General features: G+C 50.2%; 1 protein-coding gene across 4 annotated transcripts in view; it reads right to left on the reverse strand.

The window, feature by feature from the left end:
- The window catches only part of MAX (MYC associated factor X), a 31,448-nt gene extending 17,054 nt beyond the window's left edge, over positions 1–14,394 (reverse strand). Inside the window, exons 1-2 of one of the 4 annotated variants that reach the window (XM_040411809.1) lie at positions 14,035–14,394; positions 3,144–3,170 (exon numbers count right to left, since the gene is read on the reverse strand). In XM_040411809.1, the coding sequence (XP_040267743.1) occupies positions 3,144–3,170; positions 14,035–14,070 (63 nt within the window). In that variant the 5' untranslated portion in view covers positions 14,071–14,394. The remainder of the gene's footprint in view (positions 1–3,143; positions 3,171–14,034) is intronic. The other 3 variants (XM_040411810.1, XM_040411811.1, XM_040411814.1) reach the window with 3 other exon arrangements.
- Positions 14,395–18,957: the final 4,563 nt, after the last annotated feature.

An 18,957-nucleotide genomic window follows, 5' to 3' on the forward strand; every position in this document is an offset into this window, starting at 1 on the left:
TTTCACGGATCCACAAATTGCGGACAGCACATTACGGCCCGATCAAAAACGAATGGTCCGCACCTGTTCCGCAAAATTGCGGAAAGGATGCGGACCCATTTTGCGGACGTGCAAATGGACCCTAACTGTCAGAATGAGGAGATCGGAGCTGTGCTGTGTGATTTTTCCCTGCCAGCAAGCAGGACGCGCTGCGATTGGTCACTCAGATCTGAGTGACCAATAACAGCGATCGGGAAACAGGGACTGCTGTGATTGGACCCCTGACCGTGTCACCAAAACGTCTTTAAAATATATTTAAACATAAAAGCATTTTCCAAGTGTCCTCAGGATAGGTCATCAGTATCTGATCAGTGGGGGTCTGACTCCCGGGCCCCGAGCTCTTTGAGGAGGCCACAGCACTCGGGAGTGCGCCGCGGCTTACCCTAAGCCGGTGAGGTCACATTTAATTAATCACATGGCCTAGGCACAGCTCAGTCCCATGCAAATGAATGGGGCACAGCTGCCATACCAAGTACAACCACTATACAATGGACGGCGCTGTGCTTGGTGAGCTGCGAGGAAGCTGTAGCGTTCACTAGAGCACAGCGACCTCCTCAAACAGTTGATCGTTGGGGTGCGGGAGCAATCCATTGCTCCATTAGGCCTTTTTCACACGTCCGTTTTTTCTTTCCTGATCTGTTCCGTTTTTTGCTGAACAGATCTGGACCCATTCATTTTCAATGGGTCCTGGAAAAAAACGGACAGCTCAATGTCTGATTTTTTTTCAGGACCCATTGAAAATGAATGGGTCCAGATCTGGTCCAGATCTGTTCAGCAAAAAACGGAACAGATCAGGAAAGAAAAAACGGACGTGTGAATGGACCCTTATGTAGAAAATCTTATATGAGCAGTTAAGTATGCCAAGAAGCATCCTCCTCCTCCTTCGTGACTGACAAACTAGGCGAGAAGACTACGCGGCGGTTTGAAGAGGCAGCGGCACACCGACAAGCGCTGCTGTGGCGGCGTCATCATTTACACTGGTATGTATATATTGGCGTCACATACATTTTGATGGGGCAGTGCAGGGTACTGGGTAAAATACGCAGCACTGCCGCTATTAAATGTATTCATTGTACACAGCATTCGTCAGGGCACTGCTGCCCCATCACACTGACCAACAGGGATGCCGAGAGTCGCACCTCGACGATTCCATACCAATAGCCTATCCTAAGCACGAGCCATTACTATGGTGATCCTAAAAAAATGTACTCTGTGCATTGCAAAGGGTGAATTCCGCAGAAGAAATATGTAGCATAAATTGTAGATTTAAAGGGATTTTTATGCTTTTTTACTATGGATGACCTATCCTCATCAATATCAGATCGGCGGGGATCCGACTCCCCCGCTTATCAGCTGTTTGAAGAGAAGGCACTGCCTTCTCTGCTCGCCGCCAGCAATGGCAGTGTACTTACAAGTATGGCATCCCCATTCACGGCATACTACAGGAGGCGTCCCAATGCAGTGAATGGGGACACCATACTTGCAATTAGACTGTTTGGCGCCACAATTGCTATGGCGAGCCGGTAAACAGAGAAGAGAAGGCAACGATCAGGCGTAGGTGTCGGACTCCCGCCGATCTGATATTGACGACCTATCCTGAGGATACGTCATCAATATAAAAAAAAAGCGGACAACCCCTTTAAAGATTTTTGGCCTGTCCATCCGAAACCCTCAGCATGGCCGGACCTGCGGAAGGCATACTTCTCCGATTCCCGCCTCTGGGTTCCAGCTTCTTTTCTTCGCGCTCCTCGCTACAACATCCAGATTGATATGGTTATGTAGCCACTGCAGCCAGAGATGACTTGTCTCCCACTGGCTGCAGCAGCCGCATAAGGCCTATTGCACACGACCGTATGGCTTTTTCTGTGTTTTGCGGTCCGTTTTTCACAGATCCGTTGTTCCGTTTTTTGTTTCCGTTGTGTTTCCGTTTCTGTTCCGTTTTTCCGTTCCGTTTTTCCGTATGGCATATACAGTATACAGTAATTACATAGATAAAATTGGGCTGGGCATAACATTTTCAATAGATGGTTCAGCAAAAAACGGAACAGAAACGGAAGACATACGTATGCATTTCCGTATGTGTTCCGTTTTTTTGCGGACCCATTGACTTGAATGGAGCCACTGACCGTGATTTGCGGGCAATAATAGGACATGTTCTATGTTAAAACGGAACGGAAAAACGGAAATACGGAAACGGAATGCATACGGAGTACATTCCGTTTTTTTTTGCGGAACCATTGAAATGAATGGTTCCGTATACGGAACGCAAAAAACGACCAGTAAACGGGGGAAAAAAACGGCCATGTGCAGGAGGCCTAAACCTGTGTCAAACCGGATGCTGACATGAGGAGAGTTGCAGGTCCGGCTATTCTGGGGGGTTCTGCCTGAGACCCCTCCGGGTCGGACAACCCCTTTAAAAATCTGCTGCGGATTTTGGCAGCATTTGGGTCAGATATCTTTAAATCACATCCACTCGGCTGCTACTGTACAAAGCAGAGAATTTGCCGCACATAAGTCAGCAGCAGCACGGTAAGGTCTCATGTACTTTACCATGTCCATATGGTGGTCCGCAAAATACGGACGTCTCCCGCGTGCCGTCCACATTTTTCTCGCTTCCATTACTATTTATGTCCACAATATGGAAAATAATAGGACACGTCCTATAATTTGTGGAACGACCACATGGGTGATATCTGTGCGCTGGACATTTTTATTTTTTTGCGGACCCACAGAAATTAATTTTGCCGCGTACAGTAGACGCCAGGTGGATGACATGTCATCCTCACGCTGCAAAAATAAAAATGCGCTGTAAATGGACTTGCACCGTGGGTTTTAAATGCACGGAAATCAGTTTGCGCTGCCAGTATTACCCATGGCTTTCACGATTTGAAACGCGCAACGGAAGACCTGCTGTGATCCCGCAGGTGAGGACACCTGAAAACCAGCCCGTTTTGGCCTTTTTATTGCAGTGGCGGTTGTCAGAGAAACCGGCTGCTGAATTTCCATAGTTGAAATCCGGCAGTGGATTTGCCGCGTGTGAACTTACCCTTAACGAGAGCTAAACACTAAAATTTAAAAAGACGAGAACAGGGGAATTCACATACCGAGCCGTAAAATCTCGAAGATTCTTCCTAAAACAAAAAGGGGAAAAAAAATACATATATAGACCTCCGTTAGTGTTTTTTTTTTTTTTTACACTCTCAACATAAATTTCAAATATAGTAATTAGGTGGAACCTGGCAAGCATGGTATCGGTCACCCATGAGGTGTTTATACGGGACAGACGCCGCCAGCACGTGGATCTGAATACTTTTGTAATTGCATGTAATTAAACATTTAGCATAGCCGCTGAGTTATTCAATAAAATGTATCTGTATAGCGCCACCTGCTGTTTGTTCTATTCCTTATTTCTCTGTCCAACACTCCAAGATGGCCGCACATGCTCAGTTTTATCCTTCAACTGCCTCCTGAGAGGGCTGCTGCAGGAAGGACACCCCTGATTAGCTGCAGCAGAAAGGACACTCCCCTTGAGCTGGCAGACCGATATAAATCTAGGAGGGCAATGAATGGGGAGATCTCGGGATCTATGGAAGGTACAGGGCTGGTTCTATATGATAAAGGATTTTCATTTTTTTCACATTAATCATGGGATAACCCCTTTAACGTTCTCAGCGCCGCTAGTTGTTTCTGTTGTTCTGCTCTGTTAGAGGAGGAGAGCGATGAAAATAACGGAAGCGCCGGATTTGGCACATAACTGAAATCAATGGAACAGAACAGACCCCACTGACTATAATGGGGTCCGTTTTGTGTCCATTCAGGCCCCCCAATGCAGATGTGAACATGCCCTCTATAGTACGGCCATGTGTGACGAGTCCCCTGCGGATTATCCACACCGGAAAATCCGCAGTAACCAAAAGATGCAGATTCTGTTGCGGAAATTCTGCGGGGTTGGCCACGGATTTCACCCTTGGCATGGCAAAGGGCGAAATCTGCGACATTTTCTCACAGAAAACGTGTCAGAAGCATGTTGAGGTCACTGCTACTGAAAATGTGGCGGATTTTCCGTGTGCAACTTTACAGCTTTTAAGCCACGCGTGGCCGTTCCCTTGCAGTGCCACACAAAACACAGATATTATATGGCTGTAGCAAAACGGATTCACAATGGAGGTCATCAAGCGTTTTTAGACGCATAAGGGTCTCTACCAGGGGTTACGGTACTCCAGCTATTGTGAAACTATAACTCCCAGCATGCATTATTGCTCTGCCCTTCTCAGAACTCCCATAGAAATGAATGAGGCATGCTGGGAGTTGTAGTTTCACAACGGCTGGAGAGCTAAAGGTTGCCGACTCCTGGTCTACACACTGAGTGCAGCCATTACACTTGTCTGACTCCAGGGCTGTGAAACAAGTCTCCCGCCATTTCTGTCAGGTCACTCGGGGGCAGCCATTTTCAAGTTGACACACCAATTCTACATGGCATATATAGACATAAAATACAGGATTTCCCTCCAGTCAATGTGTGGACAGACAAGGCCTCACTTATGAAAACTACTGCACAGAAACGTGATGTGACGCCCCTAGCAACCAATCAGAACCCAGCTCTCATTTCCCAAATGCAGCTTAACAGGTGAAAGCAGCAATCTCATTGGTTGCCATGAGCAACACCTTGACTTCTGGGCCGTATTTACTGTAGATGAAGCTCAGCAGCCATTGCGGCCACTGTTCACTTTTTCCTGTCAGTTTACAAAATGAAAGCTCATCACTTAAAGGCCACTGACTCCCCTACCCCATATTTTCCCATATTACATCAGCGTATCACAAGTTAGTCATTGTTTTATTTGTGTGGTGGTTTCTAATCTGTACTATTAGAAAGATGGAGCACAATTGGTCGACATAGCGCCATTTTCAAATGATGTACCGGATTCGGTGACAACATGCACAAATCCATATAAAGCGCACAAAATGAAGCTGAAAGAAATTAAAGGGCTTGTTCATTTTTGGCATCTCAGCACACAGCCATGGAAAGTATGTCAGCTATATCCATATACAGATTATTATTAGGGCTCATTCAGACGGCCGTATGCTGTCCGCAAAAATACTGAATGCTGTCCGTTTTTTGGCGGATCCGCTAAAAAACGGATAGCATTCAGTATTTTTGCGGACCCATAGACTTCAATGGGGCCATGTCCTGATTTTCACAGACAAGTATAGGACATATTTCATTTGTTTTGCGAAACCCTAGACTAGAAAAGGGCCCCATAGAAGTGAATGGGTCAGCATTTAGTCCGCAAAAAAACGGATACGCATTTCTGCGGATAGCAAACGGCCGTCTGAATGAGCCCTTAAAATCATGTAGGCCTGGACTACAGGTATAGGGACATATAATCAGTTTATCTAATCATGATTGAATGCAAGGTCTCGTTCACACTGGCGCATATCATCTCTAATCTAATGGAGTTTTCTGACATATTTTAGGCATCAAGGGAGAATAGCTCCATAAATACGACATGAGATGGAACAGGGCAAAATCATATGAAATCTGACAGAAAAACCTGCGAATTCAAGGCATGCTATGTAAAGTCGCGCCCCGAACAGTCCTATGTGCAACCTCATCCAAAACCAGTGCTGTACTACAACAATGTGGAGATAGCCCAAAGACCATTCTGCTGGGGTGTGAAAGGTCTTTAAGGGGTTATCTAACCTGGACCCGCACCTATCTCTAGACCAAAGCTCCCGACTAGTGGTGATCCAGCATCCTCGGCCAAACGCCAGTTCGGCACGAGCATCTCGATGCTTGGCACATGGCGGTATTCGGCCGACATTATCTGCGCTACATCTCCTTTGTAACGTGTGCGCATCCCAAAAATATCTGTGATATCCAGTGTACTTTTTCCGTAGACGGTGTCCACTGCGGACAGTGACATTACTTGGGGTATATCTCCTGTGTAACGTTTCCACATCCTAAATACCTGTGACATTCCCTGTAATTTTTTATTAGCCGCTGCTGACATCAGCGACATTATCTGAGGTATATCTCCTGTGTGACGTTTCCACATCCCAAATACCTTTTTTAAATTTTTTGCGCATACACTTACAAATCCTACGCTACTTTACATGTGAAACTTTCAAGCATATATAACATTTAATATGAAGAAGGCGAGCAGTAAGGGACAGGGAACTGGCCATGATGCTGATGGTGCACACAGAGGCCGTGGCCCTGGGCGCGTTGAAACTGTGCCTGCTGCCAGAGCACAAGAAAAACAATCATCCACAATACCTAGCTTCAAGTCCTAGTTTGCAGGGGGGGCACAGGACAATGCTCTCGAAGTCAGACCAGTGTGACCAGGTGGTCGGTTGGATTGCAGCAGATAATACTTCCAGTCGGTTAAGCACCACCCTGTCTTCCACCAAGTCCAGTCTCAGTAGCCAAGAGTCTGGTCAACACAATCCTCCCTCTGATACGCCTTCCTCCCACCATGGAGAGTCTTGCCAAACAAGTGATCCCACACTCAGATATTCCGAGGAGCTCTTTTCAGCGCCATTCCTTCATTTGGGACTCTCGACAAGCACGCTTGAAGAGGGACATGAGATCTTGTGCCCCGATTTCCAAAAACTCTTGAGCATCCACAGTCACAAGAAGATGACAGTGGGGAACAGCAATTAGTGTTTCATGAGGTTGATGATGATGATGAGACACAGTTGCCAATAAGTCAACGCCAATTAGTGTCTCAAGAGGTTGATGATGAGGATGATATATGATGAAGTGGAGAACCGCACTCAATTATATGGACTCTGGTGCCAATCAAGGGCTGAGACCAGCCAATGTACATATAGTGAAATTGATGATGAGTATGAGACACAGTTGTCAATAACTGAAGTTGTTGTTAGGTCAACAAGTCAGGAGGATGAGCAGAGTGAGGAAGTGTAGGAGGAGGTGGTGGACGATGAAGTAACTGACCCAACCTGGGAAGATGGAAAGCCGAGCGAGGACAGCAGTAAGGAGGGGGAGGGATCCGCAGCACCGCAACAGGCTGGAAGAGGCAGTGGGGTAGCAAAAGGGAGAACGCGGGCTACACCAAACAGGCCCGCAACTGTTCCCCCGGAGCACACCCTTGCGGCAATCTCCATTGCCAAGGAATAGGTGTTCCGCAGTCTGGCGCTTTTTTGAGGAAAGTGTGGACGACAAAAGAATTGTAATTTACAACCTGTGCCATACAAAAATGCGCAGGGGCAGGAATACTAGCAACCTCACCACCACTAGCATGATCCGCCACATGGCATTCAAAGCACCGTAATAGGTGGGCCGAACGCCTGGGTCCACAATCTGTGTGTGCGGGTTACACCACTGCCTCCTCTTCCACTGCGTTACATGCTGGCCAATCCCCTGTCAAAGGCGCAGCCCCGGATGCCTCCCGCCCTGCACCTTTGCAAGCACCATCAGCGACCACATCCACTTCCGTGTCCCAGCGCAGCGTACAAACGTCCTTACCCCAACCATTTGAACGCAAGCGCAAATACCCAGCCACCCACCCACAGGCCATAGCACTAAATGCGCAACTTTCCAAATTACTGGCTGTGGAAATTTTGCTCTTTAGGCTTGTGGACACTGAGGCCTTCCGCAGCCTGATGTCAGCGGCCTTCCCCAGTTACGCAGTCCCCACTATTTTTCAAGGGGGCCGTGCCCCCCTTACACCAGCATGTGTCCCGTAACATCACCTGTGCCCTGACCAACGCAGTTACTGGGAAGGTCCAATTAACCACTGACACATGGACAAGTGCTTTTGGACAGGGACGCTACATTTCCCTGACGGCACACTGGGTGAACGTTGTGGGGGCCGGGAGCGAGTCGTGCCCTGGGATGGCACAGGTGCTACCGACAGCCATCCCAGGGTACGACCATCAGTCGGTAGCTGGAAGCAGTGTAGCACTGCTGTGGGGAAGCATCAACACGCCGTGCTTAAGCAGATCTGCTTAGGTGATAAACAGCACACGGCCGCAGAGCTGTGGCAGGGGATAAGGGACCAGACTGAGCTGTGGCTCTCACTACTCAACCTTGAACCAGGCATGGTTGTGTCTGATAATGGCCGTAACTTGGTGGTGGCTTTGGATCTCGTTGAGATGACACACATCCCATGCCTAGCCCACGTCTTCAACTTAGTGGTTCAGCAGTTTCTCAAAACCTACCCCAATTTGCCTGACCTACTGGTGAAGTTGCACCACGTGTGTGCCCATTTCCACAAGTCATCGACAGCTTCCGACGGTCTGTCAACGCTGCAGCAACGCTTACATTTGCCAGCTAACCGACTGTTGTGCGACGGGAGCACGTGCTAAAACTCGACGTTCCATATGTTGGCCAGGCTTTGTGAGCAGCAGAGGGCAGTAGTGGAATACCAGCTGCAACATGGTCGTCGCCTTTCCAGTCAGCTTCCTCTCTTCACAAGCGAGGAGTGGGCATGGATGTCTGACCTCTGTGAGGTTTTAAGAAACTTTGAGGAATCAACACAGATGGTGAGCGGCAATAACGCTATTATCAGCGTCACCATCCCACTTCTGTGTCTACTCGAACGCTCGCTGCTCACAATTAAGGCCGACGCTTTGCATGTGGAAGAGGTGGAAATGGGGGAAGACATTACACAGGGTGATAGCCAGAACACCCTCAGTTCGTCTTCTCAGCGCAAACTGGGTGATGATGATGAGGAGGAGGAGCTGGAGACGGTTGCCTCCGCTACAGAGGGTAGTACCCATGGAAGTTTAATTCTATCTGTTTAGCGTGGATGGGCAGAAGAGGAGGAAGAGGATGAGGAGATTGAGAGTCATCCTCCTGATGACGACAGCGAAGTCTTGCCTGTTGGGACTCTGGCACACATGGCTGACTTTATGTTAGGCTGCCTTTCCCGTGACCCACGCGTTTTACGCATTTTGGACAACACCGATTACTGGTTGTTCACCCTTCTCGACCCCCGCTACAAAGAGAACTTCTCATCTCTCATTTCTCTGGTGGAGATGACAAGCAAAACGGTGCAATACCAGAAGGTCCTTGTGGAAAAATTGCTCAAAAAATAAAAAATAAAAAGAGTCCGTAGTTCCTTGGGCAACCGAGGAGGGGAGACGAGGGGAACACACAGCAGTTCCAAAAGAGGCAGGGCAACACTCTCCAAAGACAAAGTTTCATGACACCCCGCCAGCACCCTCACCCTGATGAGCGGCCTAGTGTCACAAGGAGGTAAAAATTTTGGAAGATGGTGAAGGAGTACATAGCAGACCGTGTCAACGTCCTCAATGATCCCTCAGTGCCTTACAACTACTGGGTGTCCAAGCTGGACACGTAGCACGAACTGGCGCTCTCCGCCTTGGAGGTGCTGGCCTGCCCTGCCGCCAGCGTTTTGTCAGAGCGGGTATTTAGTGCTGCTGGTGGCATAATAACTGTTAAGCGTATCCGCCTGTCAACTGAAAATGCTGACAGGTTGACTCTTATCAAAATAAACTAGGCCTGGATTGCCCCTGACTTCTCCACTCCACCAGAGGAAAGTGGCTGAACATAAAGGCACTTTAAATGCGTTTTTTATAATGTACTGAATACACTGCATTCCCATGAACCCCTTCCACCACAAAAAAGGGCATATGGTTTAATCTTCCTTTTCTCGTCCTGCTCCGCCTCCTCTTCCATCACATCAACATGCTTATTAGTCAGCCCTCACTAATGTTGTAGAGCAGGGATGGCCAACCTGAGGCTCTCCAGCTGTTGGACAACTCCCATCATGCCCGGACAGACTACAGCTATCAGCCTACAGCAGGGCATGGTGGGAGTTGTAGTTTTACAACAGCTGGAGTGCCGCAGGTTGGCCATGCCTGTGGTAGAGGGTCAGCTCACCAGCAGGCCCTCAACCATGTTTTAGAGAGTCAGCTCACCAGCAGGCCCTCAACCATAAAGTTTTAGAGGGTCAGCTCACCAGCAGGCCCTCAACCATAATGTTTTAGAGGGTCAGCTCACCAGCAGGCCCTCAACCATAAAGTTTTAGAGGGTCAGCTCACCAGCAGGCCCTCAACCATAATGTTTTAGAGGGTCAGCTCACCAGCAGGCCCTCAACCATAAAGTTTTAGGGGGTCAGCTCACCAGCAGGCCCTCAACCATAATGTTTTAGAGGGTCAGCTCACCAGCAGGCCCTCAACCATAATATTTTACAGGGTCAGCACACCTGCAGGCCCTCAACCATAATATTTTACAGGGTCAGCACACCTGCAGGCCCTCGCATATAATGTTTTACAGGGTCAGCTCACCAGCAGGCCCTTACCTACAATCTTTTAGAGGGTCAGCTTACCAGCAGGCCCTCACCTACAAGCACCCGAGCATCCCAAAGTGTTCTACTCGAGTACCCGAGCATCCCAAGGTGTTCAACCCAAGCACCTGAGCACTTTGGTACTCGATTAACACTACTCTCGACGCATGCGCTGCCGCCCTCCATTAATTTCTATGGGAGTGCCGAAAACTGCCGAGTGGTGGCTCGGCTATTTTCTGCATTTGCATTGAAGTGAATATAGAGCGGTGGTCGCGCTTGTGCGGTGCGCTCTCCATTTGTTTCTATGGGACTTCTATGGCACGCTGCTGAGCTATTTTCAACGCTTCCACAAAAATGAATGCGCTCTCCTGAACTCTGGGTGCAGATGGGACCCCCACCTATCTGACATAACCTAGCAATATAATAATCAATATAAAAGTCAAATATTACCTCAAGGCACAGGACCCTGTATATTACAAACATGGATTTATTGACAAATCTCATAGTGAAACAAACTAAAAATAAAAAACATAAAATCACACAAACATATTGGAAACCCTAATACCTATAAGTATTAACATACAAAGAACAAATACAACAATAAGACACTACCCCAATAAATATATATATATACACAAAATCTAGGATTTTTTTCTATGGATTATATAGGGGTTTCTAATATGTTTGTACGATTTAAAACTCTTAGTCTGTTTCACTATACGTGATATATATATACACACATAGCTGTCTTCTCTAGTGTCAATAAAACCCATGTCTGTAGTATATAGGGTCCCCTGCCTTGAGCGATTATTTGACTTCTACTTGATTATTATAATGTTGTGACGCTCTATAACGCACATAGGGCGGTGTCATATTACTAGGCACAAAGGACGATCTACTATTTATTATAAACTATTTTTTAAAAACTTTGGAAGGGTAAAGCCATGTGTATTTTTATCATTTACTGTACGTATCCCACCAACGTTCAGACAACCCCTTTGAGGGCGCTTACACGCATGGATTTAGCACCATTATTTATTTTCTAGCAGCTCCGTTTTTTTGTGGTGTTTTTGGCGCATAGCGTGTTTGTGCTCACTAGCGCTTTCTTCATAATGTTTCTCCCCTATAAGGAGAGTGATATGAAACCACCTGAAAAACCAAAAATTCCAAGGGAAAACTGGCAACCAATCAGCTTCCACGTTTCATTTTCCAAAGGAGCTCTGAAAAATGAAAGGTGGAACCTGATTGGTTGCTATGGGCAACTGAGCCAGTTCTACTTTACACCAGTTTTGATAAACCTCAAACCCTTGCACTTATTCTGATGGGGTTTTATTTTTCTAAACGCCTGCAAATTCATGCTTGATCACCGAGACCCCCACGGTTTCGAGACCCCCCCCCCCCCATTACATAATGCAGGGCCCACTCCGTTCAAAGCGTACAGGACTGGGTACAAGGGTCAGTGCTGTCTATCGCCGTCAGTCCTACAGGCTTTGAATGGAAACCCAGCGAGCATGTGTGACCACCGATTGTGCAGTGAGGGGCTCTAGACCTCCATTTTAGTGACTGGTGCGGGGGTCCCAACAATCTTATCTATCACATATCCTGTGGATAAATGGTAGTTGCTAATAACCCCGTCCAGCGGTGCTCAACACGCCAGCTGTTAAGAAACTACAACTCCCAGCATGCACACTAGCTCAGCTGTTCTCAAAACTGCCAAAGAAGTGAATGGAGCATGCTGGGAGTTGTAGTTTAACAGCTAAAGCACCGGAGGTTGCTAAGCCCTGACGTAGAGCCCATGTGTGTGCAGGCCGGAGAGTCACCCGTCACGACTGACCCTACACGTGCCCCCATCATCTTCACACTTGGTGCCCAATGCTATGGCGAGGCAGCTGCACACGATGGCGCTACAGTCTCTAGTGTAGGATATGGCAGCGCTATATGGGCAGTATAGAGTACACTATGACCCGCCATGTCCGGATGTAAATACTACATGCGCGGCTGCGCCCATCCAAACAGAAAGTGATGCCATCTGTCTATGACACCGCCAGATGACATCATGCCCCTGGTTGGGACGGTGGGCGCCATATCACGTATAGCGACGTACATGAAACATGAAAAAAATTAAGCTGTACTATATTTCGGAAAAAAAATATATACAAAAATGACATTAATACGTGCACCACAGGCCTCATGCACACGACCGTTGTGCGTTTTGCGGTCCGCAAATTAAGGATCCGCAAAACACTGATGGCGTCCGTGTGCGCTCCGCAATTTGCAGAACGGCACGGACAGCCATTAATGTAACCGAACTTGTGTTTAAATCGCGTTACCACGGACCATGACCCGAACCTTAGACGCCAATCTTAAAACACAAGTTCGCTCAACGCTAATACCCGCCTATTATCCGCAAAACGGACAAGTTATATATTTTTTGCGTGATGCGGACAGCACACGGATTGAAGTGAATGGGTCCGCATCCGAGACGCAGACCAAAGCAACGTTCGCGTGCATGAGGCCTTACAATGAAAAAAGCGGAGGTAGTCCCACCACGTCGACCCGCCAGTGAGAACGGTACGTTTACCCCATAGGCCAGGGTGGGCGATTCTCGATTATTCTAAGGCCTCATGCACACGACCGTTGTTGTGTTCCGTGTCCGTTGTTCTGTTTTCCATGATTTGACTTTCAATGGGTCCGTTGAAAACTTGGATAATGCACCGTTTGTCACCCACGTCCGTGATCCGTGTTTCCAGTCCGTCAAAAAAATAATTATATATTTTTTTTTCACGAACAACGGTTCGCAGACCCATTCAAGTCAATGGGTCTGTGAAAAAACACGGAGGCACACAAGATTGTCATCCGCGTCCGTTTTTTTCCTATCATTTGCAAGGCAAACTTGACTTACACTTTCCATCATGTCTGGTGATCCTCCAAAAATCATGGAAGACACACGGAAACAAAAACGGATCACGGTCGTGTGCATGAGGCCTTAGGTATGCGATAAAGAAGAGTGCGCCAATTATTTCATCACGGCAGTCGACGACCATGCGATTATCTCATTAATAAATGTTCGCAGCGCAGCCATAGAGATGAGAGGGGGTCGAAAACACCCCCCAAAAAAAAAAAAAAAGACCCTTCTCGGTTATTTTTGCGCGCCGCGCTACGACCGCGTTCATTTCTATGGCTGCACTGCCAAGATCGCTATGTAACCCCATGCCTAAAAACTCACAATCCATCCAATTATTTTAAGAATATATATATATATATATATATACACGAGCGCAGAACGCTCATCGCGACTCACCGGTGACCAATCCGGTCAGACCGGGTATTTAGAAGATTTTCTCCTTACGTCTATAATATTATATCATAATAGGGACTACTCAGATCCCCCAGTATCAGAATTTAAAGGGAACCTCCCTCTCTGGGATCCAGCTGGGCCACAATCCACAGACCACCATCGCGACTCACCGGTGACCGATCCGGTCAGACCGGGTATTTAGAGGATTTTCCCCTTACGTCTATAATAGGGACTACTCAGATCCCCCAGTATCAGAATTTAAAGGGAACCTCCCTCTCTGGGATCCAGCTGGGCCACAATCCACAGACCACCTTTGTGGCCTTAAAGGGGAACACACCACATAATGGGGGGGGGGGCGAGCAGCCCACAGGGGAGAGCCTCTGCCCCCCCATCTCAGACGGAAATCGGATGTGCACTCACGTCGCTTTCAACCTCGATGTCATCGTTATCGCTCATGCTTTCATATACCCGCAAGGAGGAAGCCGTGACCCGGGGAGATCAGACGGGGTGGAAGGGCAGATCCGTGGTGAAGGCGAAGTAGGAACTAAACAAAAACAAAAAAAAAAGAAAACAAAAAAAAAAAAAAAAGAAACGAAGGCGCAGGGGACAAAACAACCCGAGTGAGGGGGAACTGCAGGAAGGGGGAGACCTCACTGTGCCCAGGAAAACAGATCAGCGGAAGCCACACGTGACTAGACACTGCTAGGGAGCATTAGCCAGAGCTGTGGCCTCCGACACGGGGAGAGCGCTGAGGATGCCGGGAAACGTAGTGCGCGAGAGCCCTCCCAGACAGCGAGAGTGCGCGGCTCGGAACTACACGTCCCACTGCGCTCGGGGCCGAGACGGCGCATGCGCGCGCTCCGCGGTGGCTGCCGGAAGTTGTAGTTTACGCTCAGATGGTTTCCCGGAAGACAGCTGGAGACACGTGGAGGCTGCTGGGTGCAGTGTTTTTGGGCAGTGCTGAAGGGGGGAAAGTGGCAGGCTTGTGATGTGGACAGCGGGGACTGCTGCTCACTGGTGTGGGTTTGGTGTGGATGTTGAGCTCAGTAGTCCCAGGTTAGCTGGTGGGATGGTCTTTTGAGATCTACATCCATACATTGCAGCATTACAAGCCTTAAAGGGATTCTCTGCACTTGGAGGCATTTTAAAGGGGAGTAGAGATTCCTGGCATAAATGTCTGATCACAGGGATCCTAGAGATTCTTAGAAAATGTGGGGGTGTGCCTTCCCCCCTGGTGACAGGTTGGATATTGTATGACAGAGTGATCTCATTCTCAGGGAAACAGTCATCAAATCCCGGTGTCAAGGAAATGATCAACTGATCCTGTTGTCAGGGAAACGGTGACTGACCTATTCTCAGGGAAAAAGTGATCCTGTTGCCAGGGAAACAGTCGTGTGATCCTGTTCTCAGGGGAAACAGTCGTGTGATCCTGTTCTCAGGGGAAACAGTCGTGTGATCCTGTTCTCAGGAGAAACAGTCGTGTGATCCTGTTCTCAGGAGAAACAGTCGTGTGATCCTGTTCTCAGGAGAAACAGTCGTGTGATCCTGTTCTCAGGAGAAACAGTCGTGTGATCCTGTTCTCAGGAGAAACAGTCGTGTGATCCTGTTCTCAGGAGAAACAGTCGTGTGATCCTGTTCTCAGGAGAAACAGTCGTGTGATCCTGTTCTCAGGAGAAACAGTCGTTGTGATCCTGTTCTCAGGAGAAACAGTCGTGCGATCCTGTTCTCAGGGGAAAACAGTCGTGCGATCCTGTTCTCAGGGGAAACAGTCGTTGCGATCCTGTTCTCAGGGGAAACAGTCGTGCGATCCTGTTCTCAGGGGAAACAGTCGTGCGATCCTGTTCTCAGGGGAAACAGTCGTGCGATCCTGTTCTCAGGGGAAACAGTCGTGCGATCCTGTTCTCAGGGGAAACAGTCGTGCGATCCTGTTCTCAGGGGAAACAGTCGCGCGATCCTGTTCTCAGGGGAAGCAGTCGCGCGATCCTGTTCTCAGGGGGGGGAAGCAGTCGCGCGATCCTGTTCTCAGGGGGGGGAAGCAGTCGCGCGATCCTGTTCTCAGGGGGGGGAAGCAGTCGCGCGATCCTGTTCTCAGGGGGGGGAAGCAGTCGCGCGATCCTGTTCTCAGGGGGGGGGGAAAGCAGTCGCGCGATCCTGTTCTCAGGGGGGGGGGAAGCAGTCGCGCGATCCTGTTCTCAGGGGGGGAGGAAGCAGTCGCGCGATCCTGTTCGCAGGGGGGGGAAGCAGTCGCGCGATCCTGTTCTCAGGGGGGGGAAGCAGTCGCGCGATCCTGTTCTCAGGGGGGGGGGGGGAAGCAGTCGCGCGATCCTGTTCTCAGGGGGGGGAAGCAGTCGCGCGATCCTGTTCTCAGGGGGGGGAAGCAGTCGCGCGATCCTGTTCTCAGGGGGGGGAAGCAGTCGCGCGATCCTGTTCTCAGGGGGGGGAAGCAGTCGCGCGATCCTGTTCTCAGGGGGGGGGGAAAGCAGTCGCGCGATCCTGTTCTCGGGGGGGGGGGGGGAAGCAGTCGCGCGATCCTGTTCTCGGGGGGGGGGGGGGGGGGGGGGAGCAGTCGCGCGATCCTGTTCTCAGGGGAAACAGTCATCTAATCCCGGTGTCAAGGAAATGATCCTCTAACCCTGTTGTCAGGGAAATGGTCAACTCATCCTGTTGTCAGGGAAACGGTGACCTATTCTCAGGGAAAAAGTGATCTTGTTGCCAGGGAAACAGTCAACCGATCCTGTTCTCAGGGAAACAGTCATCTGATCCTATTTGCAGGGAGACCATCAACCGATCCTGTTCTCAGGGGGGGAAGCAGTCGCGCGATCCTGTTCTCAGGGGGGGAAGCAGTCGCGCGATCCTGTTCTCAGGGGGGGGAAGCAGTCGCGCGATCCTGTTCTCAGGGGGGGGGAAGCAGTCGCGCGATCCTGTTCTCAGGGGGGGGGAAGCAGTCGCGCGATCCTGTTCTCAGGGGGGGGGGGGGGAAGCAGTCGCGCGATCCTGTTCTCAGGGGGGGGGGGGGAAGCAGTCGCGCGATCCTGTTCTCAGGGGGGGGGGGGGGGGGAAGCAGTCGCGCGATCCTGTTCTCAGGGGGGGGGGGGAAAGCAGTCGCGCGATCCTGTTCTCAGGGGGGGGGGGGAAGCAGTCGCGCGATCCTGTTCTCAGGGGGGGGGGGGAAGCAGTCGCGCGATCCTGTTCTCGGGGGGGGGGGGGAGGAGCAGTCGCGCGATCCTGTTCTCAGGGGGGGGGGGGGGGGGAAAGCAGTCGCGCGATCCTGTTCTCAGGGGGGGGGGAAGCAGTCGCGCGATCCTGTTCTCAGGGGGGGGGGGGAGCAGTCGCGCGATCCTGTTCTCGGGGGGGGGGGGAGGAGCAGTCGCGCGATCCTGTTCTCGGGGGGGGGGGGGGGGGGGGAGGAGCAGTCGCGCGATCCTGTTCTCGGGGGGGGGGGAGCAGTCGCGCGATCCTGTTCTCGGGGGGGGGAGCAGTCGCGCGATCCTGTTCTCGGGGGGGGGGGGGGAGCAGATCGCGCGATCCTGTTCTCGGGGGGGGGGGGGGGAGCAGTCGCGCGATCCTGTTCTCGGGGGGGGAGCAGTCGCGCGATCCTGTTCTCGGGGGGGGGGGGGGGAGCAGTCGCGCGATCCTGTTCTCGGGGGGGGGGGGGGGGGAGCAGTCGCGCGATCCTGTTCTCGGGGGGGGGGGGGGGAAGCAGTCGCGCGATCCTGTTCTCGGGGGGGGGGGAGCAGTCGCGCGATCCTGTTCTCGGGGGGGGGGGGGGGAAGCAGTCGCGCGATCCTGTTCTCGAGGGGGGGGAAGCAGTCGCGCGATCCTGTTCTCAGGGGGGGAAGCAGTCGCGCGATCCTGTTCTCAGGGGGGGGGAAGCAGCCGCGCGCTCCTGTTCTCGGGGGGGGGGGGGGAGCAGTCGCGCGATCCTGTTCTCAGGGGGGGAAGCAGTCGCGCGATCCTGTTCTCGGGGGGGGGGAAGCAGTCGCGCGATCCTGTTCTCGGGGGGGGGGGGGGAGCAGTCGCGCGATCCTGTTCTCAGGGGGGAAGCAGTCGCGCGATCCTGTTCTCAGGGGGGGGGAAGCAGTCGCGCGATCCTGTTCTCAGGGGGGGGGAAGCAAGTCGCGCGATCCTGTTCTCAGGGGGGGGAAGCAGTCGCGCGATCCTGTTCTCAGGGGGGGGAAGCAGTCGCGCGATCCTGTTCTCAGGGGGGGGAAAGCAGTCGCGCGATCCTGTTCTCAGGGGGGAAGCAGTCGCACGATCCTGTTCTCAGGATTTGTTTGAAGTATTGTGTTGATTTTTATTTGTTTTTCATATGCAAGGCAGCTTTCTCGTGTACATGTGACGTTTCGGTCCTACTTGGACCTTTTTCAAACACTAAATGAGAAAATACAAGAATTCATATGAGTATCAGAGAATTTGACAAATTGAGACCTTTGGATATATGGATAGACTATACTCTGCTCAAGGGGACCCGGCAGAGTATAGTCTATCTAATAGGTCTCACTTTGTGAAATTGGATCTATCTCATAATATGTAACAATATTGTCATCCTTAAAGGGATTCTGTCACCTCATTTTACCCTATAGAGCTGCGGACATGCACAGCTAGATTGCCGCTAGCATGTCCGCAATATACCTGTCCCATAGGGCTGTGTGCTTTTATTGTGTTTAACCCCTTAGGGACGCATGACGTACCGGTACGGCATGTTTCCCCGAGTCCTTAAGGACCCATGACGTACCGGTACGTCATGAGTTTAAACCGCGATTGCGGCGCGGCGGGGGTTAATCGGAACAGGATGCCCGCTGAAATCATTCAGCGGGCATCCTATAACAACGCTGGGGGGGGGTGACCCCCCGTATCGGCGATCGCCGCAAACCGCAGATCAATTCAGACCTGCAGTTGCGGCGGCGGTACCATCAGGTCCCCATGCGGCTGTGGGGGGGATCCGATGGCATGGAAGGCAGCGCGATGTCTAAGGAATGCATTGTAAAGGAATATACCACCCAAAGTTCAAGTCCCAAAGTGGGACAAAAAATAAAGTGAAAAAAAAGTTGAAAAAATAAAGTTTTCCCCCCAAAAAATTAAAGTTTCAAGTAAAAATAAACAAAAATTAAATTTTCCCCAAATAAAGTAAAAAAAAATTGGTAAAAAATAGGGGGGAAAAAAAGTATACATATTAGGTATCGCCGCGTCCGTATCGACCGGCTTTATAAACATATCACATGACCTGAACCCTCAGATGAACACCATAAAAAATAAAAACTGTGCTAAATAAACAATTTTTTGTCACCTTACATCACAAAAAGTGTAATATCAAGCGATCAAAAAGTCATATGCATTCATATT

This window comes from Bufo bufo, chromosome 11, assembly GCF_905171765.1.
Source record: "Bufo bufo chromosome 11, aBufBuf1.1, whole genome shotgun sequence".
NCBI classification, from domain to species: domain Eukaryota; kingdom Metazoa; phylum Chordata; class Amphibia; order Anura; family Bufonidae; genus Bufo; species Bufo bufo.